The sequence below is a fragment of the Ursus maritimus genome, unplaced genomic scaffold (assembly GCF_017311325.1).
Source record: "Ursus maritimus isolate PB19 unplaced genomic scaffold, ASM1731132v1 scaffold_27, whole genome shotgun sequence".
NCBI lineage: Eukaryota > Metazoa > Chordata > Mammalia > Carnivora > Ursidae > Ursus > Ursus maritimus.
This window is the reverse complement of record NW_024425230.1, coordinates 20,374,428-20,388,662: the sequence shown is the minus strand read 5'-3', so window position 1 is coordinate 20,388,662 and position 14,235 is coordinate 20,374,428. Positions and strand designations below refer to the sequence as shown.

Here is a 14,235-nt window from a genome sequence, read left to right as displayed (position 1 = left end):
CTCGGACTCTTGAGTCAGAATCACGGGGTGCAGGGCCCAGGCACCTGCATTTCTACCAGATTCCTCAGGTGATTCTTATGCACTCAGAAGTTTGAGATCTGCTGTTCTGAGACAGTAAGAGGACGGTCTGTCCAGACTATGCCCCCTTGACTTCCTGTCCTAGGGAGGAGGCCGCCTGGAGAGGCCAGGACAGAAGCGAGACCCTTATTTTTCTGAGGACTCTGAGCCTTCCAGAGGCAGCATGTCAGAGGGCGTGAGTACCCCTGTGCTTTGGTCTCCCCTCCATCTGCCTTTCCTCCTCCCTCTCTCCCACCCCGTTTCTCTATTGTTTGGTCCCCTCAGGACCCTTATGGGCACTCACCTGTAACCCTTTGGGGTCCATGACCCCACCCAAAGGGAGAAGGCCTAATAGTGATCTGTATGAAAGTATTAGCTTAGGGTCTGAGCAGACTCATTGCCCTGGCTTGCTCAGGCTGATGGGGGGGGGGGGGCTCTCCCTGCTTCTTCCTGACTTCTCTCTGCCTAGGTGGGCACTTTCCGCGTGGTCCCTGAAGAGGAACAGGAGCTCCGGGCCCAGCTGGAGCGGCTTACAACCAAGGATCATGGACCTGTCTTTGGCCCATGCAGCCAGCTCCCCCGCCACACCTTACAGAAGGTGAGGTGGCCCGGGGTGCAGGGTGGGGCAGGCTAGGGTGGGCTAACAATGGGGAATGTCGGACAGCATCCTTTCTCCTGTAGGACAGGTCCAGCCCCAGCTCTCCAGGCTATGCTGGACTGGCCTGTTCTAGGGGCCATCCTGGAGGTCGGGGCCATGGCAGCAACACTGGGCAGACCGGCATTCAGGCCAGCCTAATCCAAGACTACAGGACCCCCAGAGTCCCTTGATATCAATGCCAGGATCCCTCTAGGGATCATCCTAGACTCAGATATGAGGAACATTGGTTTGCAAGTGGCCCAGGGGAACAGGAATCCAATTGCTGCCCCCACTGGATAGGCAAGAGGCCTGAGTTCTAGAATTAGACCTAACTTTCAACTTGCTGTGTGAACTTGAGCAAGTTGCTTTCCCTCTCTGGGTCTTGCCTATTGTATCTCTGAAAGAAGGCTGTTGGACCAGCTCAGGGAGGATCAGACTGTGCTCTGTGGAAAGTGGCAGAGCTGTCTTAGGGTCGAGCTGAGCCTGGGCTCCTGGAAGCTTCCATCTCTGCTGGCCTAGGCATCTCAAGGGAAAGGTGCCCTGAGTTCCCCCAGACCTGAGTCCCCCTCCTTTGCTTTCCCTCTACTCCTGCTGTCCAAGGAGAGAGCTGCCTGAGGCCTGAGGAAGAGTTGTCCAGACGCAGCCAAGGGGAGGAATATGAAGATCTGGGGCAGGGAGGCAGGCTGTGGTGGGTGGGGTATCTTTGTTTTTGAAAAGATCAGGATCAAGCCTGGGAGACTGCAGAAAGAAGTGACTGAAAGCCCAGCCCGAGTGTGAGCCCCCCCCTTTCCTGCCTGGGTCACCTCTACCTCTAGGGGCCTCAGTCTGCTCATCCTGAGAAATGGAATGTGAAGACCCACTTCACGGCGATGGGTTGTGGCCTTCGGTATTTCAAGGCCTTAGCAGGGCGCTACGTAAGGGCTCCAGGAAGGGGAGGCTGCTGTCCTTAGAAACGTTGACCCCCTTGGCGGTCTCCTGCCCACACACCCGGGATGAGCAGCTTGACCCACGGCTCTGCGGAAGTAGCCGGCCGTCTCCCAGGTGCTGCCAGGGCAGGAGCTGCTCTTGGGGGCAGAGGAGCGATGGCCTCGGCGGCAGCCCCCCCAGCCCTCGGCAGGTCTGGCCCTGGTAGGACGCTCCTCGCGTGGGCTTCCTGCTCCGCACCCGCGCGCCTCTCTGTGACTTGCTGCCGCCACCCCACCCTGTTCCAGGCCAAGGACGAGCTGAACGAGAGGGAGGAGACCCGGGAGGAGGCGGTGCGAGAGCTGCAGGAGCTGGTGCAGGCGGAGGCGGCTTCTGGGCAGGAGCTGGCCCGGGCGGTGGCCGAGAGGGTGCAGGGAAGGGACAGCGCCTTCTTCCTGCGTTTCATCCGCGCGCGGAAGTTCCACGTGGGGCGCGCCTACGAGCTGCTCAGAGGTGAGACCCCGCCTGGGGGGACCGCCTCCCGAAGGCTGGGGCCTGGAGGTGGTGAGGGTGGCGTTGACTCTCACCCAGGCACTGAGGGGACTGTCCCCTGCATTCCCCACTCGTTCCCTGCCCTGTGAGTCACTCTCCCTGAGCCTCCTATCCTTACCCGGAAAATGAGGTGTGAACTCAACAGCCTCCACATTCCTCAAGGTCTGGCTCCCCCCTCCTCTCTCCCAGTCCTGGAGAGCCTTCCCCTCTCCCCCACCCCAGCCTAGGCTTTGGCAGCAGGAAGCGTGGGTGTGTGCCCGACGCCCGGCAGGTACCTAAGCTTCGTGCAGAGTGGGACTGGAGAGGGTGCCAGCCCTGGGAAGGAGCCCTGAGGACAGAACGGCCCAGGCCTGCTGGCTGGCTGAGGACAGGTTTCCCATGGAAATCCAATCAATCCTTGGCACTGGGAAAGATTCTCCTTTTCTTACCCCTCCATTCATTCCTCCCCTCCCCCTCCCTCCTTCCTTCCCCAAATGTGAATTCGTAGCCACGCTGGGCCAACCACTCTTTTAGGCCAAAGGATGCAGCGGAGAACGAAGCAGACACGAACTGCCTTCACAGACTTCATAAAGGCAGAAATAATAAACCCGAGAAATAAAGTTACATAGACTGTTTGGTAGTAAGAAAGAATAACGAGGAAAAATAAAGGAGGTGGACGTACAGACTCCAGGGCTGGAGTTCTAGGTAAAGTGCCCGAAGGCTCTAGGGCAAAGGGAACTTCTGAAGAAAAATGCAAAGGAAATGAGATACCTGGAGGGAAGAGTAATTGGGCAGCGGGAACAGCAAGGTGGTGGGGGTATACCTGGAGGGTGATAGGAAAGGTGAGGAGGTCAAGTGACATTCTCTAGGCAAATGTTCCCCGAGCACCTCTCCTGGGCCTGGGCCTTCTAGGGTTTGGTGGTTGAGAGGCGGGGGACTCGTTCAGGACGGGTAAAGGTGGGGTTTGTGGGTGGGAGAAGTGCTTCTGGAATCAGGAAGGGCATTTGGGTTCTGCGTGGGGTTGGGGTTTGATCTTGGGGTTTTTTCTACTCAGCTAACCCTGTGCCCAACTGGAAAGCTTGTACTTCTGCTCATGGGCAAGAGAAAATAACAAGTAATAATCGGCCTCAGATTCAGGATTACACCTCATGTTTGCACCATTTACAAGTTCATCCCTAGAATCTCGTTTGATTACTGCAGCACTTGGGTGAGATAGGCCATCGTATCCTCCTGTGTTTTGAAGAGGAGACAAGGGGCTCAGAAAGGTTGCGTGTCCTGCTTGATCACACACAGAACGTAGGCGGAGGGGTGGGGCAGGAGTCCAGGTCTCTGGAATCTTGCTGTGTGCCACGCCCCGAGGGGCTGGCTCCCTGAGGGGCTCCTCTGCTCTCCCTCCACCAGGCTACGTAAACTTCCGGCTGCAGTACCCCGAGCTCTTCGACAGCCTGTCCCTGGAGGCCGTCCGCTGCACCGTCGAGGCAGGCTACCCTGGTGTCCTCTCCACTCGGGACAAGTATGGCCGAGTGGTCATGCTCTTCAATATCGAGAACTGGGACTCCGAAGAAATCACCTTCGATGAGGTCAGTGGGGCCGACCTTCCCGGGCAGGGGAGAATTTGCAGGCAGGCCCACTGGCCCATACGTGGCTGCCCCCTGGTTCCCCTGCCAAGTAGCAGTGACAGCTGTGGGTCAGCCCTGCCAAATGCTGAAAGCTGAGAGTGACACAGAGCACGGGGATTAACAGACTGTGGGTTGGGAGAGATTCCGGAAAGCCCAAGTTTCAACCTATTAAGCAGCCAGAGTTCTCTGCATGTATTTATTTATTTAACCATATGACTTGAAGAGTATTCTTTGTTATTTCTTTTTTTTTTCTTGTGATTTTATTTTTTTCTTCATGGTACTCTGTAATCTCCATCACCTATTTCCCCATCCCCCCATCCACCTCCCCTCTGGGGACTATCAGTTTGCTCTCTATAGTTAAGAGTCTGTTTCTTGGTTCTCTCTCTTTTCCCTTTTGCTCGTTTGTTTCTTAAATTCCACATATGAGTGACATCGTATGGTGTTTGTCTTTCTCTGACGGACTTATTTCACTGAGCATCATACACTCTAGCTCCTTCCATGTCATCGCAAGTGGCAAGATTTCATTCCTTTCTATGACTGAGTGATAGTCCATTGTACATATGCACCGCATCTTCTCCATCCATTTCTCTGTCGATGGACACTTGGGCTGCTTCCCCAGTTTGGCTGTTGTAGATAATGTTGCAATAAACATAAGGGTGCATGTAGCCCTTCGAGTTCGTGCTTTTGTATTTTTTGGTCTCTGCATTCATATAGACGTGTGTGATTTTGCTTGTGGAGCCCTTACGACAGCTACCCTGAGTGGGGCAAGTAGTCACGGGAGAACTTTGCCATGTGCCTCCAAGCCTTAAAAAAAAATTGTACAGACTCGCTTTAGAAGATGCTGTCTCATCGTCCCAGCATCATTTATTGAGAGTTCCATCTTTTTTCCCAGTGACTTGAGATGCCATCTTTATCACTGTCTCTATTTTCATACATATTTGGGTCTATTGCTGGACTTGTATTCTGTGCCAACGGTCTCTGTCTATTCACGCTCCCATACCACACGGCTTTATTTACAGAGATTGTGTAGAATGTTTCATATGTTAGGGTTAGTTCTGTCCTCGTGGCTCCTCTTCTTCGGGGCTTTTCCAGCTAGTCGTATATGTCTACTTTGCCCTACAGACTTTAGAATTAACTGGTCGAGCTCCAGGAGAAATGTATTTTTACTGGGAACAAACTCGGGGAAAATGAGCATCGTTATGAATGCAAGATCCATCGGCTGCCATACGACCCACGAATGAGGGGTGCCCTCCCTTTTACATGCCTACTTTTGAACATTTATTTTTATTATTTTAATTAATTTAAGTAATCTCTGCACCCAATGTGGGGCTCAAACTCACAACCCCGAGATCAAGAGTTGCATGCTCTACCCACTAAGCCAGCCAGGTGCCCCCTACTTTTGGACTTTGAGGAGCCTTTTAAAGTTTTCCTCACAAACATTGTGCACATTTTCCCTTAAGCTCATCTTAAGTGTTGCTATAAACAGGGTTTTCTCTCCCATTATGTCTTCTGATTGGTTTTTGTTGGTATATATGAACATTGTTTTTGTATATTAATGTTATATCCTGAATTTTTAAATTTATGGTAGTTTTATAATTGATTCTCTCAGGTTTTCCAAGAATGCTATCATATTATTGTACACAGAAAAGATGGTTTTTCTTTTCCTTTTCTACTTATGCCCCTGATTTAAAAAAACAAAAACAAAAACTTGGTTGCATTGGCCAACACCTCCAACAGAGAGTTAAATGATACAGAGATAGGAGCAGCTATGGTGTCTTACACTAAGATACTGGCTTTAGGACTAAGGGGCACGTATGTGCATGTGTGTGTTTGGGCAAGAGATTTAAAAATATTTTTTCTTGGGGGCCTGGCTCAGTCGGTGAAGTGTGCACCTCTTGATTGTGGGGTTGTGAATTCGAGCCCCACAGTGGGTGTAGACACTACTTAAAAAATCTTTAGGGGGCCTAGGGTGGCTCAGTCACTTAAGCGTCTGACTCTTGGTTTTGGCTCAGGTCATGATCTCAGGGTTGTGGGATCGAGCCCCAAGTCAGGCTCTGCACTCAGTGTGGAGCCTGCTTCAGATTCTGTCTTCCTCCTGCTCATTCTTCTCTTTTTCAAATAAATAAATAAAATCTTTAAAAAAGAAATAAAATATTTTTTTATTTATGAGTTCAATGTGGGGCTTGAACTCATAACCCTGAGATCAAGACCCAGGCTGAGATCAAGAGTCAGACGCTTAACTGACTGAGCCACCCCACAAAAATAAAATCTTAAAAAAAAAAAAAAAACTATTTAAAAAATATTTTTTCTTATTACATAAGTGATATGTACTTATTAGGAAATGCGAAAGAATCATAAATTAAAAATGATCCACAATTCTCCCACCCAGAAATTTCTACCATTGACATCCTTCCAATCTACTTTTTCTAGAAACATGCACATAGATGCATACATACACATTTTTTTCTTGTACAAATGGGATCATATCGTACAATAATATATCATGAATGAATGTTTTCCTGTATCATCCTATAGATTATATATTTATTATAATATATATTATATATTTTATATATATATATTTTTAACTGCTCCAGAATATTCCATAGCATGAATGTACCACAATTTCAGCAGTCCCTTACTGTTGGGCATTTAGGTTGTTTCCAGTGTTTCTACTGTAAGGGTCCTGGGATAAACAGCCTAGCATCTAACCGTGGATATGACACTCAAGGTTATTTTCTTGGGACACATCCACAGAGGCGGAATGTGCCGGTTTAAAGCCTGTGACAAATTTCTTCTGGTAAAGGGTGTATTGGTTAGCTCTCCTCTCAGGACCTTAAGCCTTAATTATCTTTGCATGTTGGGTCTTATAGCCTGTCCGCTCTGTGTCCAAGATCTTGCAGGCGTATTGTTTCATCCTGGAGAAGCTACTAGAGAATGAGGAAACTCAGATTAATGGTTTCTGCATCATCGAGAACTTCAAGGGCTTTACCATGCAGCAGGCTGCCGGGCTTCGGGCTTCCGATCTCAGGAAGATGGTGGACATGCTCCAGGTAAGGCCTCCGCCCTCTGTCCTGCAGGAGCCTCTCACAGGTCGGGAGGCTGGGAAGCCGGGCCCAGGTGCCCAGCTTAGTGGTGCTGGCCAGGACCCGAGAAGACCACCTAGCGCCGTAATGAGGAATGCCAACCACAAAGGCTTGCGTGGTGATCGGCAGCGTGCCGAGCATTATTCACATTCACTCCTTAACTCCTTGAGAGCAGACCCTTCCTCCTCTCTGCTTCATTTTACAAACCTTGAAACCGAGGCTCAGAGACTTGAGTGACTTCTCAAGGTCATAAAACTCTAAAGTGGCAGAGGCCAGACTTGAACGTACACCTTCAGACCTGGAATCCCCTTCTCTGTCCGCATATGTCACACTGCTTCTCTTTGTGAATTTGTCCCGAGAAAGGGATGATCGCTGATGTCCCTGACAACTCACTCCTGTCTATACTGACGTGTCAGAAGTCCTTCCGAAATCTGCTTTACGTGTATCTGGGAAAGGAGGGGTGGGAGATGGGGGTCGTGGAGGGGGTGGGTGTTGAAGGACAGCGAGTGTCCCTGGGGTCTAGAATAGTTTTCAGTCCGCTCAGCAGGCAAGTGGGTTTGCAAAAGCTTGGTCACCTAAAAACCAAGCGAGGCTACCAGGTCATTCCCTCACTTCCCCTAATGGCACCTGATACGCATCGGCAGAGAGAGGGCTGGGCTGCACGGCCTCGGGGGCTCCCTCCTGCAGTCTGGAGCCTTCGTGAAGCGAGGCTCCCCAGTTGCTGGCCCAGGGCTGGAACCTTTAGTGGGCTGTCCTTTGGGGCAACCGTGTGATGAGACAAGTCTGTCCTGGAGCCGTGGGGGGAGGCAGTGGGGGAGTGAGTGGGAGCCTCCGAGGCCACTGGGGCCATGGGCTGGGGCCCTCTCTGTCACGGCAGGATTCCTTCCCGGCCCGGTTCAAAGCCGTCCACTTCATCCACCAGCCGTGGTACTTCACCACCACCTACAACGTGGTCAAGCCTTTTCTGAAGACCAAGCTACTCCAGAGGGTGAGTGCATGGCCACACAGGGAGGGGCTCACTCATGCCCCGGCCAGTGAGGGAATGGTGGCGGTGGCAGGAACGCGTTCATGGCACGGGACGGGGGATGAGGGTGGGAGGAGGAGGGGACCCCACCTGAGCCCTCGTCAGACTCTGGGCCGTGGTCCTGAGCTGAGTGACAGCACGACATGGAGGACTGTGGAGACGGACACCATCAGGCAGACATGGCGGGCTGTGCCTTTCTCCTCCTGTCCCTTTCCTCCCCTCCGTCCCCCATCCTGAGAGCACCCCCCACTCAGCTCTGTCTCCCCGGCTTCCCTGCAGGTCTATGTCCATGGAGACGACCTCTCTGGCTTCTTCCAGGAGTTTGATGAGGACATCCTGCCCTCTGACTTTGGGGGCACACTGCCCAAGTATGATGGCAAGGTCGTCGCTGAGCAGCTCTTTGGCCCCCGGGGCCAAGCTGAGAACACAGCCTTCTGAGGACGTCTCCTGCCGCCCACCTGTAGTTAGCATCCCTGGGCTCTCCTCAGCCGTCCTGGACCCAGAAGTTTGGGAAAAGGGCTGCCTGAGGTGGCTGTGGTCCCCCCTGAACCTCCCTCAGCTTAGATGAGTTCAGGTGTCACCCTCCTCCCAAGTGGGGGGGTCAATAAAGCAGGGGCAATTCCCTCGAACACGAAGAATTGGGGACAGTTATATTCCTACTGCCTCTGAAGCTTAGGACAGTGACTTGGGTGGGGTTGAATTTCAAAGACTCTAAGCTTCTCGATGATTTCTTTTCTAGCAGTTTTACCTCTTAGGGTCTGTGAAAGCAGGCAAAGAGGCTGGTTTAAAAGTCTCTCCCCTGCCAAAATAAAATACAATAAAATACAGTAAAAGGATAAAAGAGGGGAGATATAAAACAATCTGGCAAACACAGCAATTTTGGCGGCCGGTAGGCAGGAGACAGCTTTTTCACGTGGAATTCTGGGCTGGAAGCAGCCTTGAAGTGGCTCCATTTTGTGGTGGCTTTGTCCTCTCAGTTGGGCGCAGTGATGTGTGGATGGTCAGGAGCTGGGACCCCCTTCCAGGGTGGCCGTTGTGTCCCCTCCTATGTGGGGTCTCTCCACCCAAGGCTGTCTCCTCTGGACCCCTTGCCTTGACTGGTAGTTTGTGTTTTTTTTTTTAAGATTTTATTTATTTATTTGTCAGAGAGAGAGAGCGCCCCAGCAGGGGGAGCAGCAGGCAGAGGGAGAGGGAGAGGGAGAAGCAGGCTCTCCGCTGAGCAAGGAGCCTGATGCGGGACTCGATCCCAGGACCCTGGGATCATGACCTGAGCCGAAGACTGATGCTCAACCGACTGGGCCACCCAGGCGTCCCTTGACTGGTAGTCTTAGATGTACGGACGACACCTCCGAGTCCGCTCCTCCTAATGTCAGTGAAAGTTCTTGTCTTCGGTGTGAGGCACTTAACAGGGATAAGTTTTTGTTTTTTTTTTTTTTAAGATTTTATTTATTTATTCGACAGAGATAGAGACAGCCAGCGAGAGAGGGAACACAAGTAGGGGGAATGGGAGAGGAAGAAGCAGGCTCATGGCAGAAGAGCCTGATGTGGGGCTCGATCCCATAACGCTAGGATCACGCCCTGAGCCGAAGGCAGATGCTTAACCGCTGTGCCACCCAGGCGCCCCCAACAGGGATAAGCTTCTACTCTCCAGCTGTGCAGGTTTTGACACACGCACACACTTTCCTTCTGTAAAGTCCTCTTTCCTCAAGTGCGTGGCGATTTTTGAGCGTGCGGTGAGACTCCCCGTTAGAGGCCTCTGTGAGCTGAGCGTGCCACTCCCTCCTGGAGAAGGGCTAGCTGCGGGGCTCCCGGCTTGCAGGCATTGCCCGGGACTTCTCCCGAGATCCGTCACTGACTTTCCCACCTAGGGGCACACGCTTGTTCCTGTGGTCTGGCTAGTGTGGTGGCTGAGGGTCAGCTGGTCCGGCTGCACCCGCCCAGGTACCCCAGTAGCCCAGTGATCACCCCAGGGCTTTCCCACACTTGCCCCTCCTTCTGGGCGTGAAACACCCTGGGTACTGTGCCCACTTTTGGGGGCAGGACCTTCAGCGATTTCCTGGGCTGTAGGTTTAATCCAATCCCATCTGCTTCCACTCCTTCAGAAATTTTTCTGATCCACCGAGAGTCCTCGTTTTCCAGTGTGTGTGTATACGTGTACGTGTGAGTGTACATACACACGCAGTTATTTCTTATATCCTTTCTTTCATTTCTAGGGTGTGCAGGGTATGCCCGTCATCCCAGTAGCTTCCTTCTTTATTAATGATCACAGTTGAGTCCAAAGTCATAAGTGATATTTACATAGAACTTTGGAGCTGGAGGACGAATCATAGCAAGTTATCGTGGGTGGAGGGGTGGGAAGCTTGACCAGTGAGGATTTTCCCCAAACCCTTCAAAACCCCTTCGGAGGTGAGGGTCCCCTTTTCCAAATCAAATCTTACATGGGACTCTTGTATTTAAGCATAAAAGAGTGAGGGTACTCGGTTGCCCCTCGAGGGACCTCCTAGAACATCTGGAGCTAAGAAGGTATTTCAAGTATGAGGGCGTGAACCCCTGTGCAGTGGTGCCGAGGGGTCAAGTGATCAGAGAACGGAGACTCACACTCGCCAGGATGGGGAGCATTGGTGACCCTACGGTGGAGCTGTTGGTAGAGCAGACGTCGGGGTGAGGCTGAGTCAAAGAAATTTTTAAAACTTTCAGGATATATTTCTAATTGTCTTGTAAAAGAGTTGTGTCCCAGATCTGAGGGACACAGAGGCTGGTCCCTCTTGAATGACTTCTGTCTTTCCCTTGGTCCTCAACTGCCGGGAGCCCTTGTAAGTGCAGCCCAGGCCCACCCTCTGATTGATGGGGGCTCTGATTTACAAATGAGATCAGGATGTGGAGAAAACCGCAGGCAGAGGCTGACCTGGAGGCTCTCCCGTAGATCCAAACGGGACGCTGGGGTCTCCCCTACAGTCGGGAAGGCCAGCACCTCAGCTCAGGGGCGTGGTTTGCCAAGAAAGCCCTGGGGTTTTCTGAGGAAGAGGCTGTGGGGTTGCGACCCAGGGAGTCAGCTCTGACTGTGGGCTGGCACCGCCCCCTGCCGGTCATGTCCTGGTACTGCCCCTCCAGGCGCAGAGACAAGCCCGGCAGGGAAGAGGTGAGGGGATGGGCCTAGACCTTGTCCGGGAAGGGTGGTGCCACCTTTGGGAGAACGTATTTGAAGACCATAAATGTTAATGTCAAAATCAGCCATGCTCAGCGTCACAAAATCCCAGCTGCCTGCATGCTGGATTCCGTTAGGTGACCACCACTGCTGCGTTCGTGAGAGGAAGAGGGACAATAAAATCCTCTTTGGAAAGCCACCAAGTATGGGAAGGGGGACAACGAAACATGAATTTCATGACAGCCGTTTGCTGCTTGGAATGGCTTTCTTTCTGGAGACATCGGGATGAGGGTGGGATTCTGCTATGGAGAAGTAATTTGAACAAAGTGACTGCTGTCCTCACGTGGACCTTCGGGGAATGTTGTCAGTGAGCAGACGGAGGCAGTTTGTGAAGGTGTGGCTGGAGGTCTCAGGAGGGAGAGAGGCCAGCAGCTTCAGAGAGCCCTGAACGAGACTGGCCACACTGTTCAGTCCCTCTCGTTTACCCTAAGGGATGCTGGAGGGCTCTGATGCTACCTGGTGGTCTGCAGAGCTTCCTGGGAGAGGGAAGGCCGGGTCTTAAGCCAGCCGGGAAAAGGGCTGAAGAGCCACCTGAGGGGTGAGCTGGACCATCTTTCAATCCCACTTCCCATGGTGGGTGTGGCTCTGGTGTTGAGCAAACTTGGCAGTGCGGGGTCGAGAAGGAAGCTCACAGGATCCCCAGGAACCTCACTGGGGTCCCAGGACGGTGGTGTCTGTCCCACTGGGGAGCTTGCTAACAGGGCAGAATCTCGGGCCCCACCTCAGATCCGCTAAATTCGTATCTTCAGTTTAACGAGATCCCCGCAGGCTGGAAATCCCTGGGGAACTTTAAAACTGGGGGGCCTGGGGCCCATCCCCAGAGACTCTGCTGTGCTGGGGTGTGGCCTGGGCATCAAGAGCTTTCCAAGCTTCCCGGGTGGCCCAACTACGCGCCTGCTGCAAGTCCTGTGTGTTGACATACGGAGGGAGTGAGGATATGGGGGAAGCCACTCAGACCGGTTTTAATATCTAAGGATTTAAAAGCAAACTTTGCACGTGGCTCTTTTTCCTGAGCCGAGAGGGCAGAGCAGGGCTGCAAAAGCCCCTGTGGGAAGGCAGCAGCTGATGCTGGCTATCTGTCCCAGAATCAGAGCCACTTCCTCCCTGGGGCCTGTGCCCAGAAGCTGCCCTGTCTTTAGGCGGGTCCACTTGATTTCTGAAGGTGACCATATCAAGGACGGAAAGGATTGGGATCGGGGTTTGAGGGTGCATCTGTGTGGCTGGTCAGCACTGCCAAGCCCAGGAATGCTTTTGAAAACATATCCAGGCCCAACTCCGCTTTCCCCGTGGGCCCAGTAGTTAAGACACTCCAGTTGGAGCCGCACATTCTTTTCTTCTGGTTTCTATGCTGTCCCAGGAGATGATTTCTGAGTGGGAACCAGGCAGACGAAGCCAAAACCATTGCCCAAACTAACACTCAAACTTTGAAAAATATTCTTGTATTTGATCCTCTCAGTATCCGGAGATAGGCATTCTTATAATTTTTCCCATCTTACAGGTACAAACAACAACAACAACAACAACAAACACCCGAGGTTAAATTTGCTCAGGATCAGAGATCCGGGAAGTGACTAGGATGGGACCTTGACCAGCAACTCTGGCTCCAAATCCTTTCGGCCCTATCACTCCTCAGGCTTTGCATCAGAAGTTCATTTCTGGGGCTGGCGGAGGTGCGGGTAGGAAGGGGAAGAGGGACGATGACATAGAACTTCATTTACTCCCGGTCCGTTTCACCAACCATCATCAGATAGAGGAGGCAGTAACTCTAAGAGGAAACCAAACTGTCTTTGGTAGAGATGTTGGGCATTTCTAAATGGGGTAGAGAGCATGAATCGAAAGGAAGTTTCTGGGTGCGCACAGCCACAAGGAGAGGGGGGTTTAACTTAACCCCTTTGGGGTAGAGATTCCGCAGTTCAAGGCCAAACTGTATGGACTGTCTTCCTAACCGCACAAATACAGGTAAGCCCCTCAAAGCGGCATACCTGAGAGAGAAGTGAGGAGAGAGGCTGTCATTCACGTGGACACCCAGTTAAGTGTTTGGTCCTTACCATGGGCAGGTCTTCCCCCACAGGGCTAGAGCAGAGGGGCCCGCTGATGAAAGCTGTAATGAACTACAGCCCCGTTGGGATGGCGATTGATTGCAGGTGAATGTCACTGAGCCACAGACCTATAGGGTTGCCTCAGGAGAGGTTCAGCTAATGTGCCGACCACCTTGGCAAGCTGCCAGCATCGACCAACCCGACTTCCTGGACCTGAGATCCCTTCCGTATGGTACTTTTCATAGGTGGTGCTCTTTACAAGTTGGTTTTCTTGGATCAAAAGAATCTGGCTGTTTTGTGGGGGAAAGGAAGCCGGGGAAGCTTGCTTACTAGAGAGGGGTGCACTGGGGAATCTGAGAGTGGGCATTCTTAGGTCATGTTAATGCACATCCTCCAAAACCAACACTCCCCCCCCGCCCCGCCCACCCAACTGGTCAGAGGTTTTGCAGAGCCAAGGAGGGAAGAAAACTGCGTGCAAAGCTCTTGGGCGGGAGAGCATGGACTAGTATCTCTCTCCTGGTGGGGCCGGTCCCTGGCCCTGGAAGACCCTTAGCTTGGATTCAGACAGATACAAAGGAGAAGAAACCACCACCATCAATCAACCAACCCAACAGAATTTTTTTCCCAACCCAATATAATCTTTGTATTATTTATTTGAGAGAGAGAGTGAGCAGGGGCTCGATCCCAGGACCCCGCGATCATGACCTGAGCCGAAGGCAGATGCTTCGCCGACTAAGTTACCCAGGTGCCCCCAACCCAACAGAATCTTAATTTAGGCGATGTTCTCTCAGTCTTTTCAAAGAACGTTCTTAGAAAAAGCATGCAAATCACGCATGGCAACTACCATTTCTGCCTCACCTCACATTTCCTCTGCAAGGTTCACTTTGGAGAGTAGGTGATTCCAGTGGTGGGCGGTATCTCACGCTCTGGCTTTCTTGTCTGGAGAGGTTGCATGTGTGAAGACAGCTGCGGGCTGGTCATTTCTTTGGTATTTGCTTGCAAGGCTGGGATAAAATCAGTTGTGATTAAGAACTTGGTGTTGTGCCCGCTTCCTTCAAACTCACGTTCGGTGAAGGCACAGGAAGAATCCTTTTAGACAGAAACTCCCACTGTACAAAGGACACACAGCCACGC

General features: G+C 52.0%; 2 protein-coding genes across 3 annotated transcripts in view; one reads left to right on the top strand and one right to left on the bottom strand.

Moving 5' to 3' along the window:
• Positions 1–241: 241 nt before the first annotated feature.
• Positions 242–8,974, top strand: RLBP1 (retinaldehyde binding protein 1). The gene is made up of 7 exons (XM_008687772.2): positions 242–253; positions 527–655; positions 1,906–2,110; positions 3,530–3,708; positions 6,642–6,800; positions 7,711–7,821; positions 8,137–8,974. Exons 1-7 carry the CDS (start codon positions 242–244, stop codon positions 8,293–8,295), a joined length of 954 nt encoding a protein of 317 aa, XP_008685994.2. The 3' UTR covers positions 8,296–8,974.
• Positions 8,975–10,063: 1,089 nt separating this feature from the next.
• Positions 10,064–14,235, bottom strand: part of ABHD2 (abhydrolase domain containing 2, acylglycerol lipase) — a 104,424-nt gene continuing 100,252 nt past the window's right edge. The window contains exons 11-12 of one of the 2 annotated variants that reach the window (XM_008687771.2): positions 13,960–14,105; positions 10,064–13,044 (exon numbers count right to left, since the gene is read on the bottom strand). In XM_008687771.2, the coding sequence (XP_008685993.1) occupies positions 13,981–14,105 (125 nt within the window). In that variant the 3' untranslated portion in view covers positions 10,064–13,044; positions 13,960–13,980. The remainder of the gene's footprint in view (positions 13,045–13,959; positions 14,106–14,235) is intronic. The other variant, XM_040642785.1, reaches the window with a different exon arrangement.